Source organism: Tupaia chinensis, unplaced genomic scaffold (assembly GCF_000334495.1).
Source record: "Tupaia chinensis unplaced genomic scaffold, TupChi_1.0 Scaffold144255_1, whole genome shotgun sequence".
Lineage (NCBI taxonomy): Eukaryota > Metazoa > Chordata > Mammalia > Scandentia > Tupaiidae > Tupaia > Tupaia belangeri.
In genome coordinates this window covers 3,865,566-3,878,985 of record NW_006204113.1, presented here as the reverse complement: position 1 = coordinate 3,878,985, position 13,420 = coordinate 3,865,566, and the positions used below count along the sequence as shown (strand labels likewise).

General features: G+C 39.4%; 1 protein-coding gene across 1 annotated transcript in view; it reads left to right on the top strand.

Annotated features, from left to right (window-relative positions):
* Window positions 1–13,420, top strand: part of LOC102483356 (cilia- and flagella-associated protein 43) — a 128,591-nt gene that overhangs the window by 95,438 nt on the left and 19,733 nt on the right. The window contains exons 24-27 of the mRNA XM_006166408.1: window positions 2,742–2,948; window positions 4,933–5,022; window positions 5,436–5,516; window positions 6,062–6,187. Of these exons, the coding sequence (XP_006166470.1) occupies window positions 2,742–2,948; window positions 4,933–5,022; window positions 5,436–5,516; window positions 6,062–6,187 (504 nt within the window). The remainder of the gene's footprint in view (window positions 1–2,741; window positions 2,949–4,932; window positions 5,023–5,435; window positions 5,517–6,061; window positions 6,188–13,420) is intronic.

Here is a 13,420-nt window from a genome sequence, read left to right as displayed (position 1 = left end):
CTGGTGCTGGTAAATTCTTTCAGGTTTTGTTTGTCTGAGAATGTTCTTGTCTTTTCTTCCATATGAAGGATAATCTTGCTGGGTACAGTATTCTCAGTTGAAGTTACTTTTCCCTTAACACTTTGAATATATCCTTGCTCTCATTGTTTCCGACAAGAGATCTGCTGTTAGTCTGATGGGATATCCCTTGTAGGTAACTTGCTGTTTCTCTCTTGCCAATTTTAGTATCTTGTCTTTGTCTGTGGTTTTGGTCAGTCTGGCTATAATGTGTCTTGGAGAAGATCTTCTTGGGTTGGTTCTATTTGGGGTCCTTTGTATTTCTTGGGACTGGATCTTTGAGTACCTCTCTAGGTTTGGAAAGTTTTCTTGCAGGATTTCATGGAATAGATTATCAATGCCCTTATGAGTCTCTTCATCTTCTGGGATGCCAATTATCTGGATGTTTGGACATTTGATGGTATCTAGTATTTCTCATATATTATTCTCAAATTTGGGGGTAATTTTCTCAGTCTTTGTGGTGGACTTTTCTAGGCCAGCAATTTTCTCTTCTATGTCTGAGATTCTATTTTCTGTATGATTTAGTCTGCTTTTAATACTTTCAAGAGAGATTTTTACTTCCTGTATTATAGTCTTCATCTCTAATAGTTCCATTTGATTCTTTTGTAAAATGTGTAATTCCTCTTTTAAATCTTGCAAGAATTTCCTCACCTCCCAGAACTAATCAGCTCCTTTATCCTTATTCTTCTGCAGTTAATTTTCTCTCTTCTCTTCCATTTCTATTAGCTTCACCATTATGAATGTTCTAAATTCTTTATCAGACCTCTCCATGATTTCCATTGAACTGTCTGCAGATGCAGAGGAATTATTCTTTTCCCTTCAAGGAAAGGTATTTTCTTGCTTTCCCATATTTCACTAGTTCTCAGGAGCCATGAAGGTGTCTTCTGCTGCCTGCTCCCTTGCCTCTCCACTGGATTTGTGGACTGAAGGCTGAATTATCAGTAGAAAATCTTCATTTCTTTATTCTCTGAACTCACTAGTTCTCAGGAGCCATGAAGGTGTCTTCTCACAAGATATGATTGTTTACCTATCCATTTAATCTGAGGAAATACAATTTTCTAACATTTGTAAATTCTGGAGTTCAAGAATAAGGTGCAGGGACCCTCTACTCTCAGACCCTACTCCTTACTTTCTAAATAAGTCAGTCTCAGAACACATTTATACATGTAGAAGATCCCCCTGAAGGTTTCTGAAAATGCAGTGACTAAGATTCACCATGAAAATAGTTTGAAATTTAATGTTGGCTATTTCTGTTCCTGAAAGTCCTTCAGCATGTCTACAATTTGAGTTTGAGCCTCCTGCCATGTTACTCAGCTGTCCTTTCCCATTCCTTTCTACTTCTCTAATCCCTGACATATTCCCATTTATTTATACTCAGAACTATTTATTTCACTCCTGTTGATCAGTTTCTATTGACCCATGCCTTTGCAGAGGGGGATGGAGGAGTCTCACCTTCTTGCTGCTTTATTAAAAGTATTTTCCACCAGAAGATAACTTCAGCCTGAGAGGAATTCTTGTGTTAGCTGCTAAGATCACTTTTCCACCCTACTTTAATGGTGTCATCTTCAGTAATCTAATCTGTAGACTGAATTCTACTGATATCATAAAAGCCACTTTGAATAGATCCATTGTTTTTTTTATTTTATGTCAAGTTCTTTTATACATTCAATCACATTATTTAGCTTGTAAAGCGAATATTCTAACATGTGTTCATTTCTCCCCAGTCCAGTTGATAATACTATAAAGTTATCTTCAATAGTTAATACCCCATTTCTTTGTCCCATTAATGCTATACCTCTCTATTTTTTTCCTCAATATCCTTCCTCAGACTAAACTCCTTCACCCACCCTCTTCCACCCTCTATCTGGTATTCACATCCATTTACTGTGTTTCTATATCCTTTAGTCATTCAGTTTCAGTTACAGAGTGTGGACACTTGGTATATATTAAGTGGAAACATACAATGTCTCTCCTTCATAGCCTCGCTTGCTTCACTCCGCAGTAAATCTTCCATATTCATCCACTTTCTGTCAAAAGCCAGGGTCTTGTTTTGTTTTGTTTTGTTTTTATGGCTAAATTGATCCATTATTAAAATGAGGAGAATTCAGATGAATCCACTGCCACTTTAGGAATTTGCTAATCCATCTGGCTAGTTTGGGTTCACTTCCTACCTAAGAATGACCTGTTCATATAGAGGAAGAATTCTGGGTGTGGTGGTGCTTTCCTTGGAGAGTTTCCAAATACCCTCTATAGGCCACTTTTTCCTCTCCACATCACCCCTAAAGTTCCAAAGAAAAGCCACCTCCCAACTTAAATCTTTTGTAATGTTTTTTAAATATTTTATGATGGACTTTTTTACAACATGCAGAAATATACAAAGAATAGCCCGGTGAGCCTCCAAGTACCCATCACCCACTTCACCATTTATCAACATACTTACATACTGAGTTACAACTTACATTTCAGGAAGTGGGTTATGACATAACAGTTAGGTTGTTGTCTTAGTTTTACCCATATAGAATACTAAACCAAGAAATGACAACAGAAAGAGTATTCCAAAAATATCAATTTATTTTCTTATAAGATAATTTGTGGAATGATTTTAGAGGGAAAGTATAACTGTGGGGTTATGTTGCCAATAAAGATATATGTGACATATTTTCAGTAACATGTTGATATTTCAGGATATCATTTACAAAGTAAAAACTGCTTTCAATAATGAGTTTGATGTAACATATAAACAAAAAGAGTTTGAAATGGCACGCGTGAAGGAAAGAAACATTAGAATTGAAGAGATTATCTCAGATCTGGACTTAGAAGAAACAGTCTGGGAACCAGAATTTGAGGACTGTGAGAAGCCAGAGAGAACCCTTGTTGTGGAAAACCGGGAGGTATTGGCTAGCTATGTTGTCCATTCTCTTCTTTCTCAGGAGGTTTTCCTCAGCTCCTATGTATTCATCTACTTATTTACACTACTGGAAAATGACTATGTTAGGTAGCATTCTCAGTTACAAGTGGCAAAAAGAGATGATGTAGCTTCAGCAATAATGAGGATATCTTTTGTGAATCCCATCAAGTCCAGGAAAGATTTGGACACTGAGCCTAGAAGTCTTGCAGGGAGTCGGGAAGCCCTCTTTCTTCTTCTCTTCACTCATTTCTCTCTGCATATCAGCCCTTTCTAGCCATTTACACTTTGTATCTTCTCAACTCAAGAGAGCAGCTGGTTTAATTAGAATCTCTTACGACCAACCCCAGGTTTGCCTGGGAAGGGGTTTCATGGTCGCACTGATTCCAGTGCCAGTAGGCACATCAAGGCCAATAGAATTTCAGTAATTACCTAGACCATTCAGGCAGTATGGATCCCAGAAAATGGGGGCTCAATGACTAGCCTTCTTCTAAGGTACTGTCACAGAGGCAACTGCAAATCAATATTTTAAAAAATAATTAAAATATGATCATACTTCATTTGATTTGGTAAAAAAAATTCTAGAGAATAATCTTTTTATTATTATTATTATTATTATTTGAGAGGTTTTCGCTATAGGGCGCGTGCGCTCGCCAGACAGACAGAGAGAGACATAGAGACAGAAAGCGAGAAATCACCCCCCGGGGTGATGGTCATGCCGCAATCCCTTCTCCTCCATTCTCCTCTCGGGATCTTGGGCACACACGCACACGCGCCCGGCGTGAGTTTTAAGCCACCAGGTCTGGGACGCGAACCGTGGTCGACTACGTGGGAGTCCAGCGACATAACCATTACGCTAACTGCTGGTTCCCTAGAGAACAATCTTCACATGAAAATAACTTGATTACTTTGGGACAAAAGATAATAGTGGTGTTTAGGAATACCAACCTGTGTTACTTAACAACAGGGATAGGTCATTAAGAGAAATGTGTCATTAAGTGATTTCATCATTTCACAGACATCATAGCTGTACTTACACAAACCCAGATAATACCATATACTACTTCTATAGGCTCCTGATTATAATAGCAAACATTTTATAGTCTTGTTAGATGTGAAACACTGATCTAAAAGCCCTAGATATATTGAAATTAATATATTATTATAAAACCTTCTAAGGAAGGTACTAATATTAACTCCACCTATCTTAGATGAAAAAAGTGAGACACAAAAAGGTTAAGTAGTTTGACCACAGTTACAAAGCTAATAAGTAGCAGAGTAGAGATTTGAACCCAAACCATTATGCTGCAGAGTAAACCCTCTTTACTATGGACTTTGCTGTGGTTGTTTGAACAAGTTGTCTTTTCCTGAACCAGACTCCTGCTGTGTGACCTAAGACTTTGAAGCAAGGTGACAGCAAGGTCTTCACACTACAGCTCTCTAGAGTAGTCACTTTATATGTGCTTGACTAACTTTATCACACTTGCTTCTCCTTGGTTTCTACTCCATTCTGTATTCAGGCATGATCTTGTCACCAGCCAAACTTCTTAGGTCTCTCTCCTGTCTAAACTGCAGTGCCTGGTAATTTCAAAGAGGCCAAAACCCACAAGCCCTTTCCTGGCTGCCCCCTCTGTCCCTGTTTGTCCAGCTGTTCTCCCACTTCTATTAGAATCTGGCTTAGACGACATTGCTTTGAGCTCCTTTTCCTCCTCCACTTAATCTAAATCAAGTCCCTGTTATAATCTCATTAGTGACAGAGGCAGGCTCTGAGAGCTAATAGAGACGTAAAGACCTGTTTTTTCAATCCTCTCATTTTAGGCTTCATCTTCATTCCAAAATAGGAAACTGGTTGCAAAATCTGGGTAGTCCTTTTAATGCCCCTAAAACCTAACCACTTCCCAGTATGTAGAAGGAAAGTTTGCTTTATATTTTGTAAGAATAACAGCAGGAAACTGTACTTTCTCTTTCAGATTACAGCTCACAAACATGTTAATCCATGGCAAAAAGCCAAAGCAGAATTTATTGTGACCCGTGAAATGGAGCGATGGCTTCAGGCACGGGTATGCTGTAGTACCTAAGTACCTAAAATAGTACCTAAGACCCTCCTTCCTTTAGGGATACTTGCTTCCAGTTAGTTTAATAGTCTCATACTTGTACTCCATTATAGAAACACCTCTAGTTATTTGTCATGGTCAGAGGTCACTGGAATCTCAGTTGGCCCCCTCCTCTTCCCTCTCCTCCAGACCTTAAATGCAGTAATTCCAACACTGGGTGTTATAGAAACACCTCTAGTTATTTGTCATGGTCAGAGGTCACTGGAATCTCAGTTGGCCCCCTCCTCTTCTCTCCTCCAGACAATCCCTATCCTAAATGCAGTAATTCCAGCACTGGGTGGGAGGCTGCCCTGAGCGGGCATCTAGAGTATATCCAATCTCTGTCTCAGCAACCCTCTCTGATTCTGGCTCTTTTCCAGAGCTCTGACATGAGACGCCGAGCCCTGATGGACATGATGGGAGGTGTTCTGGAAGTCAAGAAGGAAGACATTCTGAGAATGGTGAGATTTCTGCCCATCCTTGGAATAAACTGGAAAGAGCTACTTAAATTTTACCATTTTGGCCTATATGAATGTAAGTTTCAGAAGTAAGAAGAAATTCAAAACCACATGTTTGCTTTCAGTCTGACAAAACAAACAAACAAATGAACAAACACAAGCGACCACAGTGGTTTGGGTCTCTGCAGAAGGCCTGGATAACATTTCATCTGTCATTTGGATAGACCAGGAAACATTTTCTCTGAGATCTGACAAATGTGTTCCTAGAGCTCAGGTGTAGTTCTCATGAAAAAGATATCAATACAAACCTGAGTCTGTCAAGTAAGGGTCTGGGTATATCCAAACTACCCACCTCGCTTAAGTACATAAAAACTGTTGTAACATTTTTCATATCTTGTGGTCAGATCATTGTCCTTGTCAATGTAAAGAGCTACACTTTTATAAAAGGTGCTTTTTTTTTTTTTTAAGACTAATGACAACTTTGAGCTTATACTATACCACTACATTTATGTTTGAGCTAGAATATATGCTTTCTTTTATGTCTTCAGGTGATTCCTCAACCTGCTTTCATGTCAAGACCTGATACTGTGTGGACTGAAGAGGAAAGGAAACAATACAAAGAGTATGAGAAAAAAGTCAAAGAGTTAAATGAAGAAAGAGATAAGTACAAAAAGGTCAGAAGAGCAAAAAATTGCTATAACCTACATATTCAGGGTTTTATTTCTTTCTTTTTTTTTTTTTTTTTTGGAGAGATTTTCACTGTAGGGCGTGTGCGCTCGCCAGACAGACAGAGAGAGACATAGAGACAGAAAGCGAGAAATCACCCCCCAGGGGGGATGGTCACGCCGCAATCCCTTCTCCTCCATTCTCCTCTCGGGATCTTGGGCACGCATGCACATGCACCCGGCGTGAGTTTTAAGCCACCGGGTCCGGGACGTGAACCGCGGTCGACTACGTGGGAGTCCAGCGACATAGCCATTACGCTAACTGCTGGTTCCCTCATTTTATTTTCAAATGTTCTTTTATTAGTACCTTTAAGATTTTAAGAATATCATTTTAGCTTAAATCCTCCATAGAATTTAGAGAAGTTGGTAGAGATAAATTTTAAAAGTTAGGCTGATTTAGAATAAAAAGAACAGGTCTTGCCAAGGTGACACTGGTGGGAGGGAAGCATTTGTACAATACTAGCACGATACGGAAGGGCCCAGGTTCAGATGCTGGGTTGTCCTGAGCATGTTGAATACACTCATAATCCTTGCTACCTGGAAGCTGGGTAGATCGCAACATGGTTAGGCCGTCGAGAGATGCCGCCCTTTACTTTGTTTTTGTCTCTCTGTGTCTGTGTGTCTTGTGCGAAAGAAATGATTAAACTGTAAAACAAAAAGAACATACAGCAAAGATCTAAAAAGTTCTTACTGATTTCAACATTTCCCACATTGTTACAATCCACTCAGTCCTTCATTCATTCTTCAAATGTTGGGTGAACTCCTATGATAGCATGTTCAAGTCATTGCAAGATACTGCTCTGTATTTCTCCATCTATTACAGTTCAGTAATACTTTTGCTTGATTTGTTCTTAGTCTTAAGGATTTGAAAAAAGAATGACACAATCAATGCATTTCTTTCTTTCTTTTTAAAATTTGCTAAAGGGATTGTGCACTTACCACAGGGGAACACAGAGAGAAAGAGAGAGGGAAAATGAGAAAGTATCCCCCATGAGGTCAGGTCACACTGCAGTCCCTTCTCCTCCATCTCTTCTTCCTTTTAGAATTTTAGGCTTGCACACATTCATGCCTTGCACACATTCATGTTTCTCAAGCCCCTATGCCTGGGACTCAAACTGTGCAGCATGTTGGCCATGTGGGATCCAGTCACCTTAACCATCAAGCCACTGGCTGACCCTCAATGCCATTCTAATCTGAGGCTTTTGCCATGCAGTTCTACTTTTATCTTCTTCCATCTCTAAGAAAGATTTCCACATTAAAATTGTTTACAGTTATAGGTCAGCCACAGTGGCACAGCAGTAACGTGATACTCCACAATGTAGGGCAATATAGGAAGGTTCTAGATTCATACTATGAGGTCCCCCTGTGTATGCCACGCACATGCATACATACTAGTGATTCTGGCAGGCTGAGACCAAGAGCAGGATTGTGACATGAAAACTCTGTTGAGGGTACGCCTTTATCTCACTTTCAAATGTTTCCCTCTCTCATGGGAAAAAGTTCTTTAAAAATTGCTTACAATTATTATAGAGATGTAAACAATGGGACTAGCAGATGGTGTAATGGTTCCATCACTGGACTCCCACATGGCCAACATGCAATTCAAGTCCTGACCTGGTGGCTTAAAACTCAAGCTAGGTGCTTGTGTGGGCATGCCCCAAATCCAAAGAACAGAATGGAAGAGAAGGCATTGAGGCATGACCATTCCCCCTGGAGGGTGATTTCTCACTTTTTGTCTCTCTGTCTCTCTCTGGAGAGTGCATACAAACTATAGAGAAAATCTCTCTGGGACCAGCAGTTAGCGTAATGGCTATGTCACTGGACTCCCATGTAGTCGACCACGGTTCGCGTCCTGGACCCGGTGGCTTAAAACTCATGCCGGGCGCGTGTGCGTGCATGCCCAAGATCCCGAGAACAGAATGGAAGAGAAGGCATTGAGGCATGACCATTCCCCCTGGGGGGTGATTTCTCGCTTTCTGTCTCTCTGTCTCTCTCTGTCTGTCTGGCGAGCGCACGCGCCCTATAGCAAAAAAAAAAAAAAAAAAAAACCCTCCCAAAAAAAAAAAAAAAAAAGAGAGATGTAAATGATGATAGTATACAACCTAGTAAATGGTATTTATTTTTTCGTGAAGAAAACTAAATCATACCATCATTCAAGGTAAGATAGTTTATCAGCCTTATAGTGGCTGTATCTATGAACAATTTATTCAAACCTATTGTTAACCTGTTCATGTTTTTATTCACTGCAGTCCTCTATGATATTTTAGATTTTGACCTAAGAGAGTGTTTACCCACAAGCCAAAATCAGTAATCCTGAGCAAAGTAACATTTCAAGGAATTAGCGAGTATACACACCTCATGTGATGACAATTTGACCTTATTTACCCCACGGTTTTGTGTTGAAAATTGTCCCCTGCCTTCACTCTTGTCCCCCTGTTCCTTTGTTATACTCACTTGCTGATTAAATCCAGTACTCTGCTATTTCCATACCTGCACACATATGATGGGTAAAGAAAAAAAATACTGATCTCACTCTGCATTAATGACCTTTATCTCAGTTGGGTCTTTATAACTGATCTGCAATGCTATTTCATTTTTTTTCCTAGTCCAGTGTTCTCCCACTAGAATGTGAGCCATCATAACCCAGGGGATTTCATTAAGAATGTAAATTTGGGTTCTATCATAGTCATCCTTGTTCTGGGGAAGTGAAGGACCCCAAGATTCTGCACTTCTAACAAGAAACTGCTAGCTCCTGGCCACACTTTGAATAGCGGGACCCAGACGACCATTTCTCACCTGCTCTTCTGTCCTCAAACTTTCCACATCAGATCTTCTCAACTCACTCTTACTTTATTATCTATTTCACTGGGAGAAGAGAAGCCACTAGAAGAGATGTTCCTTACTCTTCTACCACCACATCTACCACCTACATACACTGAATTCATAGGATCTCCTAGCTTTCTCTTTCTTTTTTTTTTTTTTTTAGAGAGAGAGATTTTTGCTATGGGGTATGTGCACTTGCTGGAGAGACAAAGAGAGAGAGAAAGTGAGAAATCCCCACCCCCACCCCCACGGAGGGATGGCTACACCACAATCTCTTCTCTTCCATTCTCCTTTTGGGATCTTGAGCACGCATGCACACACACACCTGGTGTGAGTTTCAAGTCTCCAGGTTCAGGACTCGAACCATGGTCAACCATGTGGGAGTCCAGCCATGTAACCATTATGTCATTTGCTGGTCCTGCCTTTCTGTTTCTTATGGATGATAGGGTGTTTGATACATCAAGCCTGGTCCTTCACTTGTGTGTTAGATGCCATCCTTTCTTATCTGTTCAACGTCACTCTTTGTCATTTTGCCCCTCCTTTTCTGCAGCATAAATTTTTCTATTCTACTGGATTTTTCCCATCAATGTAGACACATGCTGTATGTAATATTATGCATCTTATAAGATATATACATCTGATACATCTCTCATCTGTGTTTAAAAAGTTCTCCCCTGAAGGGTTAGCAGAGTTCTTTCTCCTATTCTTCTGACTTTTGTGTTAGTCTGAATTTATTTCAAAATCAAAAGTGAAAGGAAAAAAAAAAAAATCCATTGATCTCACTTTTCCCCGAAACCACTGCTCAATGTCTCTTCTCCCTTTTACAGAAAAACTAAAAAAAAAACCCTCTCCAATTTCTCTATTTTTTTTAAAATGGCATTTATTATAGAAAAGTTTCAGCATATGTAAAAGTAGAGCAAACCATATAATGCCCCCTTCATCCAACTTCAGCAATTATTTATATAGCCAATCCTGTTTCATTTTACACCTCTACTTCCCTAACACTGGATTAATTTCACCAGTTTTTGTTTTATTCAGTACAGAAATGTAACATGTACAATTCACGTATCATATATCTATACTGACAGTACATATACCATATAGCTGTATACCTGAACTCATCAATTTTTAATATAGCTGTATTTGTTCCCTGTTTTTCTAAATAATTGGAGACTAATCACAGAAAACATGACATCCCGGGAACCAGCAGTTAGCTTAATGGCTATGTCACTGGACTCCCACGTAGTCGACCGCGGTGCGCATCCCAGACCCGGTGGCTTAAAACTCACGTCAGGCGCATGTGCATGCGTGCCCAAGATCCCAAGAGGAGAATGGAGGAGAAGGGATTGCGGCATGACCATCCCCTCTGGGAGGTGATTTCTCGCTTTCTTTCTCTCTGTCTCTCTCTGTCTGTCTGGCGAGCACACGCGTCCTATAGTGAAAACCTCTCCAAAAAAAAGAAAACATGACATCCCAAAATACTATATCACAAATCTCTTCGAAACAAAGAAATTCTCATATATAATCACAATAAAATTATAATACATAAGAAGATTAATATCAACATACTATTAATAATGTACAGTCCAAATTCAAATTTCTCCATTGTCCAAGTAATGTCCGTCAAAGCTCATTTCGTTATTGTTAATACAAACATCTAATCAATTGCACTTAGTTTTCATGTCCTCTTAGTCTCTTTAAATCTAGAATAGTTCTATGGCATTGTGTGTGTATTTCATAATTTTTTTGTGAGAAATTTTTGTGATAGAGCACGTTTATTCACTGGATAGGCAGAGAGAGACAGAAAGCAAGAAATCATCCCTCAAGGGAAGTAGCCATGCTTCAGTCCCTTCTATTCCAGTCTCCTCTTGGGATTATGGGGATGCACACACATGCACCCGGCATTAGTTTCATTCAAGCTTCCGGGACTGGGATTTGAACTATGGTCGGCCATGTGGGAGTACAGTGATGTAACCATTATGCCATTTGCTGGTCCTGACATTGATATTTTTAAAAATCTAGGCCAGTTTTCTTGTGGAATGTCCCTCAAGTTGGACTTGATGTTTTCTCCAAAATTAGATTCAGGTTTTTTGTTGTTGTTGTTAATTGTCATTAAATATTTTTAGCTTTTAGGTCCCTAAAAAGGTCCCTGTCTTTTAAACAGACACGCTGAAGTGTTTACAGGTAAAATGAGAACATACAGAGCTGAGGTAGAAGTCAGTTAAAATAAGATCTTCATTTTTATGGCTATTCATATGCAATAAATGAAAGTTAAACAAATTTTTTAAAATCCCCCTAATTTAAACCACTCACAAAATACAGAATACGCGGTTTGTTTATGCAACACTGAACACTCATTCTCCCAACACAGCTGCATTAGCCTCCAGCCCTGAAGAGATCACTGTGTTTTCTTCTATGTGCCAGAAGAAGTAAATGACTTAAATTTAGTACCATGTTACACTAAAAAAAACACAAATATTTACATACCAGGCTCACATCTGGTACAACACGATGCTCAGCCTAGGTAAAAATGTTTTATAATAATACTAAGTAGGTGATTCTGTGTTCTCCGTCATCCTATCAGGCAGCACCTGATGTCAGTTAGTCCCACTATGGGTGACATTAAGTGCCATCATCGGAAAGAGTTTCTCCAGATTTTTTCATTATGTGAAGTTCTCTTTCTCCTTTGTATTTAGTAAGTATCTGTGTGACTACTGTTCAGTCTATCTTTTGCCATCCATCGATGACCTTTGCCAGAATCAATCATTTCCATGGTAATTGAGAAAAAAAAATGCATTTCTAATTTTTATTGCGTTGTCAGAAAAATCATGGCATATTTCCTGTTTTTCTGCACAAAAATGCACCATGGCTTTTCCAATGACCCAATATATTTATTGGTTAATATTATTTTTAAAAATATTTTATTTATGTTATCTATTATTATTATTATCATCATTTTAATTTGCTATAGGACACATGCACTCACCAGAGACTATAGAGAGAGGAAAGTGCAAAAGCAGGCCACTGGGATTCAAACCACAGTCTCCCATCTAGGAATCTCAAACCTCATGCAACCTGCAGGCCCCCATATTGGCTAGTATTCCGAGGAAGAGATTTCCCTCTGCTCTACCCCCAGTCCTCTCTTTTGAAATAAAAACAATTTTTTTAAATTTAATGCATCTTAATCCCTCATTGTTGTTATTCTTTCTGGTATTTTAAGTGTTTGGAGCTCCTTCATGTTGTCATTTGTGTCCTTTTCATATGTCCCCATCATTTTTGAGCATTTGCTTCCTTTCTAACATAACCAGATGTTTTGGAATCAACTATTTTCCTAAGAAACCCTGATTTCTTTTACTGGGAATTGGTATTTAGAGACCAAAATCTGGCCACTAGATATACCCATTGCTATGGGGGTGGAGGGTCATTGCCACTAAGTCATTTATGTGGACAGAGCTAGAAACACACACACACACACATACACACTCCTCGCCTCCAATTCCAATTCAACAGTGCAGGGCTATTTTCTTTTTCTTTTCATTTAAAATTTAGATATCTTTATCAGTGAAAACTCTGGTTCTCAAAAATTAAATACACTTTCTGGGACCAGCAGTTGGTGTAGTGGCTATGTTGCTGGACTCCCATGTAGTCGACCGCAGTTCAAGTCCTGGACCTGGTGGCTTTAAAACCCACATCGGGCATGTGTGCGTGTGTGCCCAAGATCCCAAGAGGAGAATGGAGAAGAAGGGATTGTGGTGTGGCCATCCCCCCAGGGGGGGTGATTTCTCACTTTCTGTTTCTCTGTCTCTGTCTTTCTGGCGAGCGCATGAGCCCAATGGCAAAAACCTTTCCAAAAAAAAGAAAAAAAATGTAAATGCACTTTCTCATTTGCTCAGTTCCACAATACACATATAATACCACTATCAAAAAGAAATCTACTATATCAATTTTAAGACTCTTGGCGTGGTAGATTTCTGAGTTATTCATACATAACTTCTACTTGGTCTCTCACTTTTCATCTCCCCTGCTTCTCATTTCTCGGCATCCAAGGCACTCGTATTTCTGGGCAAAATGAGATTTCCCAGAAATGTTTGAGGGAAGCTGACATTCATGTCTTTAAAAATACTCTGAGCAAACATGTTCTTGGCATGGTATCAGGTCCCAAGAAAAATATGGGAACAAGACACACATGCCCTCCCACTCCCCACCCCTCATAGTGCTCATTTTCTGTGGTGAGGAGAGTTATATATTAACTGTATATTCACAACATTATTATCACAGTGTGACACATTCAGACAAGACAGTTCAGGGTGCTATCTATGACAGTAAACACAGAGACATTGAGAGATCAGGGTCATTAGT